Source organism: Dicentrarchus labrax, unplaced genomic scaffold (assembly GCF_905237075.1).
Source record: "Dicentrarchus labrax unplaced genomic scaffold, dlabrax2021, whole genome shotgun sequence".
Classification (NCBI taxonomy): domain Eukaryota; kingdom Metazoa; phylum Chordata; class Actinopteri; family Moronidae; genus Dicentrarchus; species Dicentrarchus labrax.
The window spans coordinates 4,951,034-4,972,194 of NW_026136705.1; the positions used below are offsets into that span (position 1 = coordinate 4,951,034).

General features: G+C 35.8%; 1 protein-coding gene across 1 annotated transcript in view; it reads right to left on the reverse strand.

The window, feature by feature from the left end:
• The window catches only part of LOC127364547 (uncharacterized), an 82,907-nt gene that overhangs the window by 45,175 nt on the left and 16,571 nt on the right, over positions 1–21,161 (reverse strand). The window contains exons 4-6 of the mRNA XM_051402174.1: positions 12,537–12,812; positions 11,853–12,125; positions 11,053–11,325 (exon numbers count right to left, since the gene is read on the reverse strand). Coding sequence (XP_051258134.1) covers positions 11,053–11,325; positions 11,853–12,125; positions 12,537–12,812 — 822 coding nt within the window. The remainder of the gene's footprint in view (positions 1–11,052; positions 11,326–11,852; positions 12,126–12,536; positions 12,813–21,161) is intronic.

Below are 21,161 nucleotides of genomic sequence, written 5' to 3' on the forward strand. Positions count from 1 at the left end.
ACCTTAGATCAATGGCTCTCAATATATTAGAATATTTTAATTTCACCATTATTTCATTGACTAGAAGTGTATGTCTTTCAATCTTTGCCTCACTCCTGAGCGAGCAGAGGAAATATATTATATGCAAGCAAAACATAGACAGATTGGTTGTTTTGTCTCCAATTAAATCACTAGTATTTCTACGGCATCCCAGCAACTGACAAGAGTGAATTTGTGGAACCAGAGAAACACAATGAAACAAGAAGCACACACGAGAACATCAACTTAAACGCACACACAACTAACAACTTCAACACACACTTACACAATCTTTGTCAAACACACAAGAAAATACCAGAAAACAAAAGCTGTGCTGTGTGTGGCAAAGCTTTTGTTTTCTTGTTTTTGTCACTCATGCAATAAATTTAATTGTATTGAAAAAAAAATGAGAGAGAGAGAGAGAGAGAGAGAGAGAGAGAGAGAGAGCTTGTGTGCTGCGGTCTACCAGCACAAAGAGCAAGAGTTAGTCAGAGGGCATATGAGTGCAACTGAGTGAGAGGGGTTATCATTGCACATTAATATGGGTAATAGCAAACTTGCAATCACATTTATTGAGCACCGAATATATTTTTGTTTGCACAAAAGAAATGCTTTTTTGCTCGCATTTAATTTCTCTTTAAGATATAATTTATATATTTTCCCTTGCACCAAATCTCTTATTGTTCGCTCGGGAATGAGGCACAAATATAACAACATAAAAGTTAGCACAATGAGAGACTGTATATGAATGTTTCCTACTGTACATGCATTGTGCAAATATGTGCACCATGTGCCCACAAATAACTACCAGCAGTGCATTTAACAAAGTCCTCCACTATGAAACAACCAAATCAGTGACCGAGATCATGCCTAAAAAACATGAGTCTGCCTCTAAAAGTCACAAAATCATAAAGTCCCTGATGTACTCACAGAATAACCCCAGCACACAGAGCAAAGTGTGCCCCATCTTCACATCCAGCACCGACACTGTCGCTCTGCTGCTCTGCTTCTGAGAAAATGATTCTACTTTGCAATAATAAAGCAGAGAGAGAAAGAGAAGTAACATTTCATGTAAATGTAAGTTTTTCATCAACTCCTCCTTCTGAGTATCTGTATCTGTTCTTCCTTCCTTTTTACACAAAACTTAAACGGCAGCAGTGGTTTTGATCGCACTGACATATTCATACTTCCTGTCCACTGACAAGATACATTAGCTTGTCTGTTGTATAAATGTTCATTCCTGGTCCCTAAAAATAAAAAAGCATAAACAATAAGTCATTACTGTAACTAACATAAGATCATTGAATTAAACTAAATCTGAAAAATCACAATAACATAAGTACTCAGAACTTGTCCTATGAAATTTAGTCTGGGTGACTCCCATTTCCCTTGATGATCTTTAAGATGATGAATTCTCAGTGCTTCAACTAGTGTTTCAGCTCTCTTCATACTCATTTTTTCAAACTTGCAACAGGGTTTTACCAACCCAACTCAACTTTATTTATACAGCACCTTTCATGCAGCCCAATGAAACAACAAAAAATAAAGACAAAAGTTATCAATAAATAAACAATAAAATGTAAAACATCAATAAATATAAGAGACCTTTCCATTGTAATATCCAGAGGCAGTAAGTTTTACAGTTTTGAGGCATAAAGACAGAAAGTGATCTCACCAGTCGTTCTGGGACACATGAGGAACTTTTCACCAACACCATGAAGAGAGGACATGTAAAGATTCTGTGCTGGGATGATGGGATACTTTTCACATTTTCACATAAATCTCCCTCATTGCTGTGGAAGCTCATAGATTACTAAGTGAGTATAACACATGTGGTTGTCTCCTTTAAAACTGTGCTGTAGACAGGTAGGCACTTTATTCATTCAACACAACAGGCGTCATTACCCAGGACAGTTTCAGCATTCCTGGAGGGCCCAGGATCAGCACCTTGGACAGCGACAGTAACAGCAGAAGGTTTTCGAAGATCCACCAGAGCTGAACAACCTTTATCACATCTGAACATAAAATGAAAGGTAAAAATATTATGTAAAGTTTACGTTTCACAGTAGCCTTGTTGTTCATTCAAAAGCCTCAAGACAGATAAGGTCTCATTGAGGGTAGTCCCTCATATAACAGGGCTTGCTGGGAGAGCAGCCAGGACTTTGGCTTCCAAATGCCGTACAAAACAGGTTATTATTTCATTTAAAAAAGAAACAAACATTATCAACAGAATGTGAAGAAGTCTGTTTTTTTTATAGTTTTGATGTTATGTCAAATATGCCTTTGTTTTACCTCATGTTGCTACACTAACTTAAAGTCTGAAATACATCAAACGGAAATCAAATGAATGAACAGTCACTGAAATAAACGGTTGCTTGCATGTGTTATGTTCCAGTGTGCTGTACTTTGCAACTAGAGTGTGAGAGGGCTGAAAGGGGGAAAAATAAATAAAAATTGTTCCTCTTTTTACATACAGATGTGTTGCTGTGATAGCAAGAATTGTACAGTGTAATACACCAATTCATACCAGAGCTAAAGTGTCAGAAAAAAAGAGGAATCATGCACTCTGCAGGGTGAACACTGAGACTTTTTTCTAAGAAACTGAGTGTAATGCATAGATAATAACTGATGATATAGCATGTGTGAAGGCCGGCCTGCACTCTGTGTCTGCTCCCACTGTGTGCAAAGCAGATACCTTCTTCAAGTTTTTACCCACTGTTTGTGTGTAAATCAACATAATGCAAGTTATGAAGATAATATACTCGCATTGTTTCAGCAAGTTTAGTTGTTTCTTGTTTATTCCATATATTGTAATTATACTTTATACCTTGGTATCAGCATGTACGTATCTACAGTATCTGTCCACTCTGAAAGCACACATCTTTTTTTCTTGCTACTTCAAAAGTGTCACTCTGTGCAGGGATATGTATGTAGCGATGTCATGACAATGATGTCATTTTATAGTCAGACCACAAGAGCTAGTCTCAGTGCACTCACTAACAGTAAACAACTTTTTAAGTTTTTTAATGTCCAAGTTTCAAGCTCACAGGGAATGACTGATACTCTAATAAAGGTAAATACATTAAAGTCTATTTAGTTAGGAGTATCTTCAACATTGGTATTAATGTAAAAATATATATATTTCCCTGTCAGCTCATTGACACAGGCCAGGACATACTGCTACAGACAATGAACATATATTTATTTTCAGGTGATATTTAAAGGAGATGTGATTGCTCTTTAGCATCATTATCAGTTTTGATTGAAATTAATACCAAACTACTAAATAGAAGGCTACTGTGAGATGTGCTTATCCAGTTTGGCTGTCCAGTCAAAAAAAGTACTTAAAACACAACTGACAGTTTATTGCTGGAAAAATACTTTATTGATGCAGTGAAATTGTTTTAAAAGTACAAAAAATATCAAATCTGTTTTATACAGTAGCAATTAATACATGGACACAGATGTCACCGATAGGTTGCTGAAGGTCTGTGAACAGTTGGCTCTGGTTGTCAACATCTTGGCAGTCCTGACTCCGCCGGTTCCCGGATAATTTAAAACATTGGAAAAGATGTGAAGTTATATTGTCCAATACAGATAATTACATGAGTAAATTAGTAAATCTTTTCGTCCAACACTGAAGAAGATACTGACTTTAAAGCTGCACTATCACCTGGATATTGAATCTTAAATATATCAAACTGTTGGAACAGCTTCCTTACAGTTTACTACAAACACTTGTAATTATAAAAAATAGAAAAATAATGACACAGTGAACATGGGAGTAATTGTTTTGTGCTTTGTGCTAAAAGTAAAAAATACATCCATATGATGCATATTATACTAAGAAATTAACTGTACAAAATACTGAACATGTCTTAAATTCGGACAGCACACAATAATTTTATTAAAGGCTGTGAACATTTTTTCTTTAGTGATACAGTTTAAAAAAGATATACGATAATCAAAGACATAAGGATGCTTTCTGACATGTTATTCTGGCTTTCACCCATTTAATTGTAGATAGAATAAGTCATTACAGTTAACACGTTAGATGGCAGCATTATAACTGAGAGCTGTTCCTGGTTTAACTTCAGAATAAACAGCGTCAGCAGTTGCTGCAGGAGGTGATTTTCCTGTGAATGGAGGGATGTTTAGTTTTAAACATTTGCTAGTAATGTCATAATTAATAAAGATAATGAGCTGAACTGACAGGTACACTGTGATGGTTAATGTCTCCACTAATGACAGCCCACAGTGCTCAAACCAATCACATAGCAGACTATTGTAGCTTTTACCGAATTTACTCTACTTACCTTTGTTTCTCTTGGCTTTGCCTTTTATTGTGGTGGTTGACTTGGGCATACATCAGATTATTATCTAAAATAGAAGTCAGATCTCAGGATTTGTTTGCTCAGCAGACACATACAGTTTTTTTTTTGTGGCTGGATGGATGAATGTATTGATTGACAGGTAGAATTCTTTTTTTTTTTTTTAAATGACATCTTGTGTAATGATACGACACATTTCAATACAGATTCTGAGTATGATGGTTGGAACTGACTGTACCTGCAGTTGCTGTTTTCACATCAGAGTAAATAGCGCTCTCCTCTGGTTCCTTTTGCTTCCCTGTTAAAATAATCAGTTGAATACAAAAAGAAAAAAAAAACATTGTTTTTTAAGATACTGCAGTCCGAGGTATTAATAATGTAATCTATTTTTAATTTATTGTAGGTATTTAAAGTAGGCCTACTTACTCTTCTTTCCAAAGTTTTTAAGTTCAATCAAAGAATAAGTGACATCCTGGGATCCACCTGCATCTGAAATAGAAGTTACATATTTTTAATTACAGGATTTTATATCAATCATCATAATCAGTCCCTTTAAATCATGCCGTGTTCTCAGCACCTCTATTTGCGTCTTTAATCTCAGAATAATCATCAGACCCAACGCTCTTGTTTTATGAAAGTAATATTAACAAGAACAGCAATATCGTACATTTTTCAGCAATGTTTGCATGTGAGCTGGGCACAACTGATGATGATGATACACAAACACTAACTTTAAAGTAAATACATCATTATCAGGTCAAATGTGTGAATATCAGAGATGATATTTTCACAATGTCTATTGTCAATAAAAAAGAGGAAGAGCCTGCGGTCATGCTAGCAGACCTGTGAGGCTGTAGCTACACTAGAGTTTTGAGCTAAATGCTGATGTAAGTGAACATTTGTACTAAACACAAAGTACAGCGACTGCTGATGTGAATGTCAATTGCAGGTATTTGGTCAAAACATAAACCAAAATATTGGACAAATTTTGACCTGCTGGTGTTGCTAGAGGAAAAGACAGAGGGGCACCAAACTGACAGAGCTGCATTATCTGGGGACCATAAATATCTGTACAAAAAATTCATGTCAATTTATCGAATATTTGTGAAACCTTTCAGTCAAGACCAAAAAGGTCAATTTCATTGCGGCACTCAACAAAAATCCAGGGGATCACCAAAGTCATTCAGAAACATCATCTGAGGAACATGGAGTCTGTCCAAAATAGTTACGTACATTGACATTGCTAGATACAAAACAGTAGTCACTCCCAGGTGGTTCATGAGCCCCCGACTTCAATTTTAAAAATATTTTTTATCTAGAAAAATACACAAATCTTACTGAGTGAAAATCACTTACTGATGGTAGCTAAATTAGCTTGTTTTAAGGAAAAAGAAAGCTCATGTATGAAATTGTAATGTTTTCTCTTAAATTTGATCGCATTATTTTTACAGTGTGTTAATAAAAAGGGATAAACTGTACTGTTGTCAGTGTCTTCAGAGCCTTTGGTTGCTTCATACAGACACAGAGCAGTGGAAATAAAGCCGAGGTCAATGGTCAGTAATCTTTTTAAAGTGTCAACATATACACATAAGACCAAGATTAGTTTAAATGAATAAATAAATAAATAAATATAAATAAATACCCTGGAGAAAACTGCAGGAGTCATTACGTTGAGTCTCATTCTGGTTGACCACATGATTTGTGTTAAAGTCCTGGTTGATGCTCTCAGACTGGTTTGATCTACAACATGAAGCAAATACAACATCATTTAAATAAGAACATGTAATGCATTGTTGTTATGTTCAAAATGAGAGAAGGGAGTGTTCAACCAACCTGATACAGCATGAACCTGTGAAGAAAATATTTTTTTTGTTACATGGTTTTGTATTGTAAGCTCTTATGGTTCTATTCTATGTAATGAGATATGTGTGTATCAAATAATTATAGAACAAAACATCTAATAATAGAAGGCGAAGGTCTCACCTTTGGACGGTCTGTAGCGATACAACAGGAGCAGAAGAATGATGAGTATGATTCCACAAACCAGCCCAACAATCAACGGTACAGGAGAGGAAGAGCTTTCAGGCCTGGACACTGCTATAATAATGAATAATAACTGTTAATAATCATAAGAAGCACTTTTATGATGCTGAATGTGCTTAAATAGAGATGAGAGTCATGTCACATCAAGACACAAAACAAAATATATGCATACATTTACAAGATCCGGTTTCATTGCTATAGTTGGATACACAAATAGACATTTACAAAACAATATAAAATCCTGCCAGAAGAGTCTGACATTTACAATACATCATCAATTATAGCCACTGATGCAGAATTTGTTCAACTCAGAAGGAAACAGCTGATCCAAAAGGTGAACTCGTTTGAAACGAAAGCTATTTCAAATTCAGCTCAGTATTTGCCTCTACGTTTCTTTTTCAGACAGAAACACAGTTTACATGAAAGAAAATGCAGAACATGTTTTAATCCTACTCACCATTAACTGACATCCAACTCTGTGCTGACACTTGTTGTGAGTATTGACACTTGTAGAAACCCTCATCTGACTTTGACACTGCAGAGATATTCAGCTCCCTTCTGGTATCATTTTGAATGAGTTTCTCATTTAGATAGAAAAACACATTGGACTCAAATGTTTGTCTTCTCAATCTGCAGCTCAGACTAACAGAATCTCCCTCAGTCACAGGATGGACAGGGCTCACCAGGATAATATCTGTTTCTGTAAAACAGTCAAAGAATATGAGGTTTCAGTCAGATCAGCTGGTTGAGAAAATATCACACATTAGTGATGCTCGGGCCGACGCGTAACCCGCGGGTCGGGTTGGGTCGGGTCAAGAAATGTTAACTTTATTGGTGGGGCGGGTCATTAAGAATTACATTTGTCCAATACAGCTTACTTCTTAACAACACTGTTGGGTAAATCCACCTGCGACCTGACGTCACAAAAGCGCCTATATATTTATCTTTATTAAGATTTTAATTTGTTGTTGCCAGTTTCGAGTGCCACTCGAAAGGCTGTTTTCAAGCACATTTGTAAGACCAAATAAATGCCTTATTTAATGACATATTTAACGTGTATTTAATAGCGGCGGGGCGGGGTGGGGCGGGTTGTGAAAATAGATGCGGTTCTGCGGGGCGGGATGGAGCGGGTCAAATTATTAAATAAATGCGGGACCCGCAGGTTAGAAAAAACCCCGACCCGCGCATCACTATCACACATCACTGATATATTTTACAGAGTGATCATAAACTCTGATGTTTCATCTTGAGATATGAGATAAAAGCTTGGACTGCGCTGATATACATGGTTAAAATCACAGCTTTATTAAACCCTTAACTATGTAAATTAATTAATTTAATAATTATTAGTTTAAATTATTTGGTGGAAGCCAGTTTAAATTAATAATGAAGTAGTGGTTTACAAAATGCTCTACCTCAGCGAAACACTGGTAAACAAATAGTTGATGTTACTGCTACAAAAATTCCAGTCCAGATTTTTGGTTGCAGTTAACCCTTTCTTAAATTTATATTCTTTAGCATTACCTGTGTTTGACCAGCACCTGACTGAATTATACTTCTGTACTGAGAACTTTTGAATGTCTACCTTTTATTATATTTTTAATAATAATAATATTAAAAAAATTTTGGGCTTTTTGAGCAATTGGTTAAATTATAACATTTGGTTTTTTTTTTTGTGTAAGGTGTGTAAATGTTGATCTATTTAATAATCTAATAACATCAAATTGTCATAAGATAGGCTGATAGAATGTATGTTTAAGATTAAGTATAAAGGAAAAAGAAAATATAATGAAACCATACTCTGTATAGTGATGTTGACGGCGTTGCTGAACTCTCCTGATCCAGACTCACACCAGTACACTGCATCACTCTGCTGGTTACTGTATATGTTGCATGTGGATCCAGTCATTCTCCCCCAGGAGGAGCAGTGTGAAAGGTAGCTGTTTTCAGTAAACCTCCTCACTCTCCACTCAGTAGAGTTTCCCTTACAGTTCACTGAGACAGAGTCAGAGGTGAAGTGTTGCACTCTGTCAGGACTCACTGTGAGAGACGCTGATGGATGAAAATCTGAAAAACAACATGTAATAATGGATCAAACAGAGCACAGGGTTTTTAAGATTAATAATGTCAATATTTTTTGCTTCTATTTTTTTTATTGTTGAGGATTAGTGCAAACATTGCAACACAGTGCAGTGATTTTGGTCAAACTATGATTTCCATGATTTTATTGAAAGCTTACTACCAGATGATTACATTTAAAATGACAAATGTTCTACTTTTACTTGTAATAAGGAGACAAGAAAATTCTGCCCAGTCCAGTATGTAAAACCACCCAGTAAGGTGGAAAGCTGGAAATATCATAAGGTCACAGTATCAATACATTTCTTTCATTTGGGCCATGACTGTACACAGCATAACATCTACTTCTTGAGAAAACAGACAGAAACAAACTTACCTCCAGACCAGACAAACTTGGGTTTACTATAATCAGTGTAATACACTGGATCTCCTCTTCCAGCTCTGCACTTATATCCTGCTGTGTGTGTCGGTCCATGTACGATGTAGGAATCCTGTTCAGTCCCATTGCTGCTGCCAGGTAGCAGCTCAGAGCTGTAGTAGTATGGTAGATCCGGAACAGTCTTATACCAGTAGAACCTCCATCCTGCAGATGGATGGTCAACCTCACAGTTCAGAGTTACAGAGTCCCCAGGACTCAGCCATAATGGAGACACAGTGAGGACAGGCTGAGGTTTATCTGTTGAAAAAATTTCAGAATGAAAAATTGTATGATCTTTTTCTTTAAATTTATTAAAAAAAAATTTTTTTTTTTTTTAAAAATTTTTTTTTTTTTAAACCCCCTTTTTTTTTTTTTTAATTATTTTTTTTAAAAAATTTTTTTTTTTTCCCCAGGGAAAAAAATAGTTGAATTTGAGACTTTAACTTGTCAATGATATTGTTAATATTAACATTGAATTTACTTTATACACAGTTTCAGACCATAATTTAAACACATTGTTTAATTCTGGCAAATTAGCTCTGTTGCTGTGTTTCTGGTCTGCATCTCTACTGTTGTATATCACTTTGCTGCTTGACCACTGAAAACTACATTAGTGAAGGCAGAAACCTGTGTTTGAGGTTTGAAGAGTTTTTTTTTTTTTTTTTTTTTTTTTTTTTTTTTTTTTTTTTTTTTTTTTTTTTTTTTTTTTTTTTTTTTTTTTTTGGGGGGTGGGGGGGTTTTTTTTTCTCTTCTTTTTTTTAATAAAAAAAAGGGGGTTACACACTGTATAGGTTATCAATCTATCAAGTGTTAACACATACAGACAACCATTACACTAACACCTACAGGCAATGTACATTAGCCAATGAGGTCATTAATCCAAACTAACCTGTGAGTTAACTCAACCAATTGTCCAAAAGTTACCTTCACACCCTGAACCTTCTTCCTGTGGGGGAACAGTGTTAAACTGCACCATCATTCCACCCTATAAGTTACTTGAATATTATTTGTTCATTCCTGTTTATTTCTGCACTTTTCTATACTTAAAAAAGTATTATTTTGTTTCCACACAAAAAGCAAACATAATTTCTTACTGAGCTACCTGTGAGTACTTTATTATTGTTGGGGGGAGAATTGTTTCCTGTTGTTTTATTTAGATAAATGAAAATATAAAACAAACATGACATCTTTAGTGTGAATAACAGAGTATGAACTCACCTGATACATTCAATCTGATGGCATTACTCCACTCTGTTGAGGAATATGAGTCCTTTCTACCCTTACACCTGTATATTCCACTGTGAGACCACTGAGCAATAATCCTGTATTCACTGTGTGTTGTAGACTTTGTGTTTGAGCTGGATGTTCTCCATTCATACGTCCACTGAGTGTCTCCACCTCGCCCGATCTCACATCTGAAAGTGATCGTCTCACCACTGAATATCTGAGGCCAGTTGGGTTCAAGGGTCAAAATGGCCCTGTTGGGAACTGTTGACAGAAAAAATATCCAGTTTGGAAACAAACAGGATTAAAAACTAAACAAGCAAAAGATAATTGTTTTCCTCTAAAATACAAATTGTAATTACATGAATGCATGTTGTTGTATTCTGCAGCAAATTGTAAAGAACAAATACAACTAAACAGCTATAATGTTATAATTTATTTAAAAGAAAATACTCAAAGGTCAGTAGTAGTAGTAGTGCCAAGCAGTGTTAATAGTATCAAAATACTGGTATCCTTCCACAGGATGCATTTACTGACCCCAGCAATATGGAAAAACATTTAGTTGTAAGTGTTGTGTTTAATGTCTAGTTTATCATGCAGGTTGGTTTCGGAAGATTTTTATTTAACATACAGATTTAAAGTTCATGCAACTTAAAATCTTCATAAAATAAACAAATGTTGTAATTTAAAATAACTCTTTAAATAACCCTGTAAATCTAGAGAAATGTTATATTTCTATATTTTTAACCAATATTACTGATTATATTATTCAGTGACGGGGAAGAGGGACTACAAATCCACAAATCTCCCTTCTGCCAGTCAACCTGTTCAGTAACTTTCATTTTTTCCTACTGTACCAAAATGAGTATTTTCTTCACTACTGATCACAGATTTATATAATACGTATTGTATTATTCCAGAACAAATAACTAAACTCACCAGTTGCCTGAATGGTGACTTTATTGCTGTTCTCTGTGAAGAACAGTGGATCTCCTCTTCCTCCTCTGCAGTGGTAGAGACCTCCTTGTGAGACACTGATAACTCTATCTGGTACAACATCCCTTATGGGCTGAGCTTCAGAAGAGTCTGATGTACATTTGAACCAGTAGTATTTCCAGTCAGCAGAGCCCCTCACAGAACAGGTCAGTGTCACAGTGCCCCCTACTGGTATGATGGTTTTGTGTGCTGTCAGTGTGGGTTTAGGTTTATTCGCTGTTCAGTTTAGAGAAAAAACAAAACAAGTAAATCACTTGAATAAAATTTCCCTCAAATGTATTTTTACTTCATAACAGACTTAAAAACACACTTCTAAATACTTGTACTCTGCACAACTAAATCATAAGAAACTTTACATGCGACATATGGCTCTTATTGGTCAACAGTTACCACATTGCTAACTAGTTACTGTTATTGTATTATTCGTGCAGTTGTTCATTGGACACAGAATAGTTATGTTAAACATTTATAGTTCCCATACAGAATGTTCACAGCTTGGTGTCCTGTTGATGAGTTCAGCAGAGATTAAATGGGATTTATTCATCACTTGGACAACAACTGCATAGTTCTCTGTTCTTCCTTGATCATTAGAATTCAACAGTACAATGTATGCTGGTTCCTCTAAAGTTGTTCTTTTTCACACTATTTTTCACACAATTTCTTACTGAGCTGCTCTTTCATTTGGACAAATAAAAACATAAAAACATGACATTTTTAGTGTGAATAATAACAGTCCAACTTACGTGATACATTCAATCTGATGGCCTTACTCCAGTCTGTTGAGGAATATGAGTCCCTTCTACCCTTACACCTGTAGTCTCCACTGTGGGACCACTGAGCACTGATAATCCTGTATTCACTGTGTGTTGGAGACTGTGTGTTTGAGCTGGTTGGTTCCCATTCATACGTCCACTGAGTGTTTCTAACTCCATCAATCTCACATCTATGAGTGATCGTCTCACCACTGAATATCTGAGGCCAGTTGGGTTGAAGAGTCAAACTGGCCCTGTTGGGAACTGTTGACATAAAAAAATATCCAAGCTCAAAAACGGTTTAAAGTTCATGCAACCTAAAATCTTTATCAAAATTTTTACCTTCCAGCACAATTTGTCATCTCAGCTCCTGTAAAACATTCAGCAGAACTACATATTTTACAGATATTTAAAAATAAAACTGAACTACATCCGCTCCTCTATTGTGTCTGTTCAAAAACTGAAGAAGATCAAACAAATATTCAATTTATACCGTGATGAACAATATAATACCTACTCCAATTCCAACAAATGATACTGAGCTAACATCATTTATTCATTAGAGTTCTTCTTTTTTTCTTTTAACTAACAATGGCTTTCCTAAACACCTTAGGCATTGTTTAAGAACATTAAGTATGTATGTTGTTTCATTCCAGAGAAAATTAATAAACTCACCAGTTTCCTGAATGGTGACTGCATTACTTTCAGGTGTGAGGACTTCTGGTTCCCTTCTCCATCCTCTGCAGGTGTATCTGCCTCCAAGTGTGATAACTGTGTGTGAGTCATCAAGGTTTGCGGTCTGAAGACGAGTTTTTGTGTATGTGTCTGACGTCTGTCTGAACCATTCATATTTGAAGCCAGCAGGATTCTCCACAGAGCATGTCAGTGTCACACTGCCCCCCAGTGGTATGATTGTCTTGTCTGCTGTCAGTGTGACCTCACGTCTATGTGCTGTTTAGTTAAATAAAATAAAAAAAGAATAAAACAGGGAGGTTACTGTAATGAACATGCTGTTAAAATGTTCTTTACATTTTGACACAACACATTATAAACCCTCATTGTTTAGATTCACTGTTACATAATGGAACTCCAGACATGTGTGATTCTACATGAGAGAACAACACACTGCAGCTTAAGAAACAGATGCAAATAGAAAGAACACAAGCGACATAGCAAACACATTGAACAGTTAGCTGCTTAAAACAAAATAAAAAAAGAACTAAATAAATTAATAAAGAACTAAGTTTAATGTAATGTTTTTTAACTGTATCATGAACATTCACATTAAGTTGTATTTCAAAGAAGCTGTAGACATCACACTTAATTATTAATTATATGTTTACTCCATAAACGTACATTTACCAGTTTCTTAAAAACAGCTGCCCTGTTTGTTACATTACTGTAACAGTTATATGATATTGTTTTTGCAGGTCACATAGAGGACTTGACTTTTAGAAAGAAACATCTAATAGTTTCGAACTATTGTTGTGAACGCTGATCTATGATCTATATAAATATCTTGATGTCATTTTCCCTCATCATGTCAGTTTATCATCATGTGTGCTGAGTTTCATACCACATGCTTTCTGAGAAATTACAACTGAAGCCAGTCGAGGTTTAACATTTCAAATCCAAAAAATTAGAATTGAGATTATATTTATGTTCATACATCATATAAATACAGTGCATATACACCGACCAGCCACAATATTACGACCACTGACAGTGAGTAACACTGATTATCTGGTTATCATGGCTCCTGTCAGTGGGTGGGATATATTAGGCAGCAAGTGAACATTTTGTCCTCATGTTGATGTGTTAGAAGCAGGAAAAATGGGCAGCATGAGGATTTGAGCGACTTTGACAAGGGCCACATTGTGATGGATAAACGACTGGGTCAGAGCATCTCCAAAACTGCAGCTCCTGTGGGGTGTTCCTGGTCTGCAGAGGTCAGTACCTATCAAAAGTGGTCCAAGGAAGGAAAAGCAGTGAACTAGAGACAGGGTCATGTGTGGCAAAGGCTCACTGATGCACTGGGGAGTGAAGGCTGGCTCGTGTCGTCTGATCCAACAGGCGAGCTACTGTAGCTCAAACTGCTGAAAAAGTTCTGATAGAAAGGGGTTAGAACACACAGTGCATCACAGATTGTTGCTTAGGGGCGGCATAATATCCTCCAGGGTGCCCAGCTGGTCATAGTGTTATGGCTGATCGGTGTAAATATGGCTCATCACCGTAATATTGTTGCTGCTTAACTTGGTGGTATAGTAGAGTTTAGAGACTCATGTTATCTTTCAAGGAGCCTTGAAGCTGTTATGGAGGTTTGTTGTGTCCCAAATACTTTACTAAAACAGTTTAGGTTGGTTTATCATTTGTCACCAATCTGTACGTGAAGCATTTGATGATTTATGACTTTTGCAGCTCCTACAGGTAATACCAAAAACACACTGGCCAGCAAACCATGTCATTACCAAAAAGAGTGAGTGAGTGAATATTTAAAAACAGAAAAAAAACAATTATTCACCTTCAGGATGTCCAGAGAGGAGTGTGTTCAGCACTAAAATAAAAATAAAAACTTCATCAGACAATAATCAAAAAAAGAAATACCATCCAACTATTGTTCAGTTAATCAACAGTATCAAACATTTCTGTGATGATTCTGTGATTTATTAAAGAGGCAGCAAACAACTAAAGATTAAATGTTTTCAAATGAAAAATATAAAATAACAAAAGCAATACAGTTAAATCCAGAGCTATGTACATAACAATATCTTAGACCAGTGGTTCTCAACCTGGGGTGTTCCACAGGGCGTCCTCAGAAAAATAAGGAATAGCCATTATTGTGTTAACTAGAAGTTAGCCCAATGAGAGACTGTATAAGAATGACTCATCTGTTGGTTTCACACTCTTCACTGTTAATCTGCCAATCTACAGTGCACACAGTTAACTACTAAATCTGATGGGGATCAATGAGACATTCAGTTAAATACAGGTCCAGAGCCTGATCAAGTTGTCAGTCCTTGACATCAAAAAGGTTGAGAACCGCTGCCTTAGACCATGTTATATATAATGTATAACATACAGTACATGCATAGTGCCAATATGTGTGTAAAACCTAATGAAAAAATAAGTATTCTTGTAGAGTATATATATATATATAACACCACTCCTCCACTCTGAACCAAACCAAATCAGCAACCAAGTCTATGTTTATAAATCTATAAAACTACCATGTTGATAAAAAAAGTCTTTAAAAGTCATAAAATTAGAAAGTCACTGATGTACTCACAGAACAACCCCAGCACACAGAGCAAAGTGTGCCCCATCCTCACATCCAGCACTGACACTGTCGCTCTGCTGCTCTGCTTCTGAGAAAATGTTTCTACTTTGCAATAATAAAGCAAAGAGAGAGAGAGAGGAGTTACATATCATGGAACTTTTCTTGGTCAACTTCTGTTTCTGAATATAGCCTCATGTCTGTTCTTCCTTCCCTTTTACACAAAACTCATAAGTGCAGTGGCATTGACCACAGCATATTTTGACATGTTCACACTTCCTGCCCACTGACATATATTAGCTTGTCTATGGTGAAAAGGTTTGTTCCTGGACCCTAAAACTGTTTAAAATGTCATAAACGATAAGTAATTATCGCAAATCCATTAAACACAAGACTATTGAATTGAACCATATCACACCATTTATTAACGTTTTATTGTTAATTTGTGCATGTTATGCAGTATTTGCCCTCTGTTCTTGCAGCAGTGCCTGTATTACAATGAGCGTGCTTTGTGTTTATACAGTGCATTCAGGAAGTAATCAGAGTCAGACCCCTTCACCTTTGCAACATTTTATAATGTTGCAGCATTATGCTAAAATTGTTTCCCTCGTTCACTCAATACCCCATAACGACAAAGGGAAAACAGAGACAAATTCAAACAGACATGTGCTTTGGCTCTCTTCACTCTCACTTCTGTTTGTGATACTATTTCAGTTTCGCTCGTGCTCAGTCACTTGCTGCGGGTGGAGTTGTGGTCAAACTTAAAACGAAGAGTTGACATGCAAACATTATGTCCTGGGGTGATGGGATACTTTTCTCTACAATACTGCTGACAACAGGCATCATCACCCAGGACAGCTTCAGTATTCCTGGGTGATCCAGGATCAGCACATTGGACAGCGACAGTAACACAGCAGAATGTTGAGCTGAACCAATTCTTACATATTGCAACTTTCAAGAAAAAAAATTATTAATTTAATTCGGCAAATTTTAAACATCTTAGCAGACATTAATCCAACAGAAAGACCAAATATCAAGACTTAAAATCAGGTGATTTGTGAAACAACAATGTTATAAATCGCTGGTGTTATTGTTTTACAACATTTTATTTTTAATTTTTAAGACTTTATGTGGGCTGCATACTTATAAAATGGTTTAAAGATATCTGTAATTTGAAATGCCTTTTTACCTCATATGTTACTACAATCACTTCAGATACCAAATGCATCAAAGGAAAATCTAATTAAATAAACTGTTGCATGTGTTTTGTTCTGTTGTGCTTAATTGAGATTGAGAACAATTTTAGCAACTGTAAAGTAGCATGTTAAAAAAGAAGTACAATACACAGTCGTACAATATTCTTCATAATCTGCAGTATGTATGGCGAGAGTAAAATAAAAAAGACAAAAACAATTTAGCTTTATGATATATCTGTGAGATGGAAAATAGTCAAAAGACTAATAGGCCACATATATGTGTGTAACATTTCTGAAATTAAACTATTTTGACATTGACTGACATCAATTGAACTGCATGCTGACCCATAATGACCTCCTGTGTAATACTTTCAATACAAACTCTGAGCCTGACCACAGTTCCTATCATCGCATCAGAGTAAACAGAGCTCTCTGGTTCATGCTGCTTCTCTGTGAAGATAATCAGAAAAAAAAATCTTTCTGTCACTTGAGGCCAAAACATCTCAAAATTATTTTCTATTTATTGCAACTATTTGGAGTACTCACCTTGTTTTCAAATGTTTTTAAGTTCAATCGAAGGATATGCGACATCCTGGACATTATCTGCATTTGAAATGTACAGAATTTTTAGTTAGACAATTTTATATTAATCCCTTGTAATCAGTCCCCTTAAATCAGATCAAATTGAGACCTCCATCCCCCTCCCGCTAGCAAAGACATGATGTCAAAAATATGATATAATCTGGCGTGCAAGATTCTTTTTTCTAGTTGTTTCATGTCAATTTAAACTAATGTAAATAAATAATGCATTCAAAACATATTGTGGTGTTTTATCAATGGCCACAAGGTGGAGCTACTGGTGCCATGTTTCAATAAATAGTGCACATGCTTAGGGAGAAGTTGTGTACCAAGTTTCACCTCATCTCATTCAAACAAACTGTACTGGTATTAGAATATATGTACAACATTTACAAAATGGGTTACAATCCAATTTTGTCCTGAAAACTGTGATAAGTACAACCAGCACTGATTGGAATGTCATTATTTTTGCAGGTATTTGGTCATAAACTATTGTTCAAATTTAAAATTTGAGTATAACCAAACACATTGTTGATTATTGTTGATTATTGATGGTGGTAAAAAAACAACACACAACAGTTGATGAGATATTACAGTCAGGACAAAGGTGATATACTGTACCATTTTCAGTGTCATCAGGGCCTTTGATTGATTCATAGAGAGAAACATCACCTACAGAGCAGTGGAAATCAAGACAAGTTCACATGAATCTATTTAATTTCACAATACTAAGTAAGCGTCTTGTGATATGATTGTCTGTTTAAAATATTTAATGAGATATTTCAGTGTGGATCAAAGTGGTGAACCCACTGATAAACATTGCTGTGGTTAGAGCCACAACACCAGTAGTCTCTTAGGATGGTGGCTCAATAGTTAGCACACATCTCCAAACTTGAAGATTGCAGGTTCAAACAAACAAAGAAACAAGAATACCAAAAGTATTATTATTATGTAATTTAATCTTGTTTGAAGACTTCTGGTATGCTGACGTATTTCAAGTGCACTGGCAGCCATATTTGCTTACTGAGAGCAAAAGAAAGCTCATATCTAAAATATTTTCATTTAGATTTGAGAGGGCATTGATCATAAAAAAAAGTATGAACTGTACCGTTTTCAGTCTCTTCAGGGCGTTTGATTGATTCATAGACAGAAAGATCACCTATAGAGCAGTGACAATCAAGCCAAGGTCAGATTAATCAATTTAATTGCATGTTACCAATTAAACATCATCTGATTATTTATAAATGTTATATATATTTATGTGTCTTTAAAGATAAAGATGCATATAAGCACATATTTATGATTAGTTTTAATGTTTACCATGGAGAAGAGTGGAGTATAGCTGAGCCTCATTCTCGTAGACCACACAATTTGTGTCGGAGTCCTGATTGATGCTCTCAGACTGGTTTGATCTATAACATGAAGCAAATACAACACATATAAATTAGAACGTGTAATGTATTGTTGTTATGTTCAAAATGAGAGAAGAGATTGTTCAACCAACCTCATACAGCATGAACCTGTGTAAAAAAAAATATCAGAAAATGTATGTGTCTTTGGATAATAAAAGCTTAAAAAATATCATATAAAATGTTAAATATCAGATTATAATAGTTTGAGAAGGTCTAACCTTTGGACGGTCTGTAGCGATACAAAAGGAGCAGAAGAATAATAAGAACAATTCCAAAAACCAGCCCAACAATCACCGGTACAGGAGAGGAAGAGCTTTCAGACACTGCTATAATAATAAATAATAAATAAGAACTGTTAAGAAACTTCAGAGTCATGTCACATCCAGCCATAGTAAAGACAAAACATACATATACATTTATCAATCTAGAAGTGTAAACAACACATACACAATGAAAATCCCTGTTTTAATGCTATGCATGTGGTGAAAGTGGAATGAAAATGCTGTATGGTACAATATATACACAAATATGTCAGTATACAGTGTGCTATTACCCATTCACAATGAATCATGACTATCACAACCACTGATGCAGACTTTCTTCAGCTCAGAAGGAAACAGTCTTTTCTACTTAATGCAACAGGTGAAATTATCTGAAACTAATGCTATTTCAAAGAAAATGCAGAAAATGTTTAATCCTACTCACCATTAACTGACATCCAACTCTGTGCTGACACTTGTTGTGAGTATTGACACTTGTAGAAACCCTCATCTGACTTTGACACTGCAGAGATATTCAGCTCCCTTCTGGTATCATTTTGAATGAGTTTCTCATTTAGATAGAAAAACACATTGGACTCATTTGGTTGTCTTCTCAATCTGCAGCTCAGACTAACAGAGTCTCCCTCAGTCACAGGATGGACAGGGCTCACCAGGATAATATCTGTTTCTGTAAAACAGTCAAAGAATATGAGGTTTCAGTCAGATCCGCTGGTTGAGAAACTTCCGAATGAGTGGAGGACAGATCACAGATATTGTTTCTTTGTAATGATAGTTTATTTTACAGAGTTAAAATAATGTATGAAGGAAAAAGAAAATGTGATGAAACCATACCCAGTATAGTGATGTTGACCGCATTGCTGAACTCTCCAGATCCAGACTCACACCAGTACACTGCATCACTCTGCTGGTTACTGTCTATGTTGCATGTGGATCCAGTCATTGTCCCCCAGGAGGAGCAGTATGAATGGTAGCTGTTCTCAGTAAACCTCATCACTCTCCACTCAGTAGAGTTTCCCTCACAGTTCACTGAGACAGAGTCAGAGGTGAAGTGTTGCACTCTGTCAGGACTCACTGTGAGAGACACTGATGGATGAAAATCTGTAAAACAACATGTAATAATGGATCAAACAGAGAACAGTGTTTTCAGGATTAATAATGTCACAATGTAAATATTTATTGCATTATTATTTTTATTGTTGACGATTAGTGCAGACATTGCAGTGTTTTTGGTCAAACTATGATTTCCATGATTTTTTGAAAGCGTACTACTATTTGATTACATTTAAAATGATAAATGCCATACTTTTACTTGTAATCTTTCAACAACACAGGGGGTGATTATTTCATACTATAACGTGTTGCATTGTCTCCATACACAATCAGTCTTTTCTTCTTATTGGTTGGAGTTGTTTGTTTGCCTTGTACATTAACCTGCCTGCTTACCGGTTTTGTCTGTCTGTACGCCTATCTGACCATGTCCTGCCTGCACAAGTAAGAATAGGTATAAGCAGGAAGATAAGCTAAAGTATCCAAAGTACTCACTGCAGAGGAAAGTTCAGTTTCAGTAAAAGCCATGAACGTACACAGCCAATTATTTGCCAACATAGTTGTTAGTTTTCAAGATACTGTATTTTGGTCACAGACGGAAAATAGATGACATAACATCTACTTCTTGAGAAAACAGACAGAAACAAACTGACCTCCAGACCAGACAAACTTGGGTTTACTGTCTTGAGTGTAATACACTGGATCTCCTCTTCCAGCTCTGCACTTATATCCTGCTGTGTGTGTCGGTCCATGTACGATGTAGGAATCCTGTTCAGTCCCATTGCTGCTGCCAGGTAGCAGCTCAGAGCTGTAGTAGTTGGATGATACATCAGGAACAGCCTTATACCAGTAGAACCTCCATCCTGCAGATGGATCTTTAATACTGCAGTTCAGAGTTACAGAGTCTCCAGGACTCAGCCATAATGGAGACACAGTGAGGACAGGCTGAGGTTTATCTGTTGGAAAAGTGATTTTCAGAATTAAAACATTGATAATGGATCAAACTCTTCACAATCAGTACAAACAAACATCAAGATTTACTTTAAAAATAGATGTGAATGCAACAGCCTTTTAATTGACTGTATGATAATCACTTTGTAAGAAATGTGATGTGATTAACTCCCACAGGCACAAAATAGTTGAATTTGAGACTTTAACTTATGAATGATATTTTTAATATTAACATTGAATTTACTTTATACACTGGTTCACACCAAAATTTATACACATTGTTTAATTCTGGCAAATGAGCTCTGTTGCTGTGTTTCTGTATCTCTACTGTAACTATCCAGGAGCACAGTTCACCAAATTTACAAAAACCAAGCTGTATTTAGAAATATGAGATATTTTCCCCATTTTGAAACAGCAAATTTGTCAGCAAGTGACACTGCCAGCATTTGGGATCTGTGTGAATAAAATAATCAATCACTGTGTCATCTTTTCATTTTATGATTATATTGTGAGGATGAAGCATGTGTTGCAATCAGAAGAATCCATAAAATAAATAAATA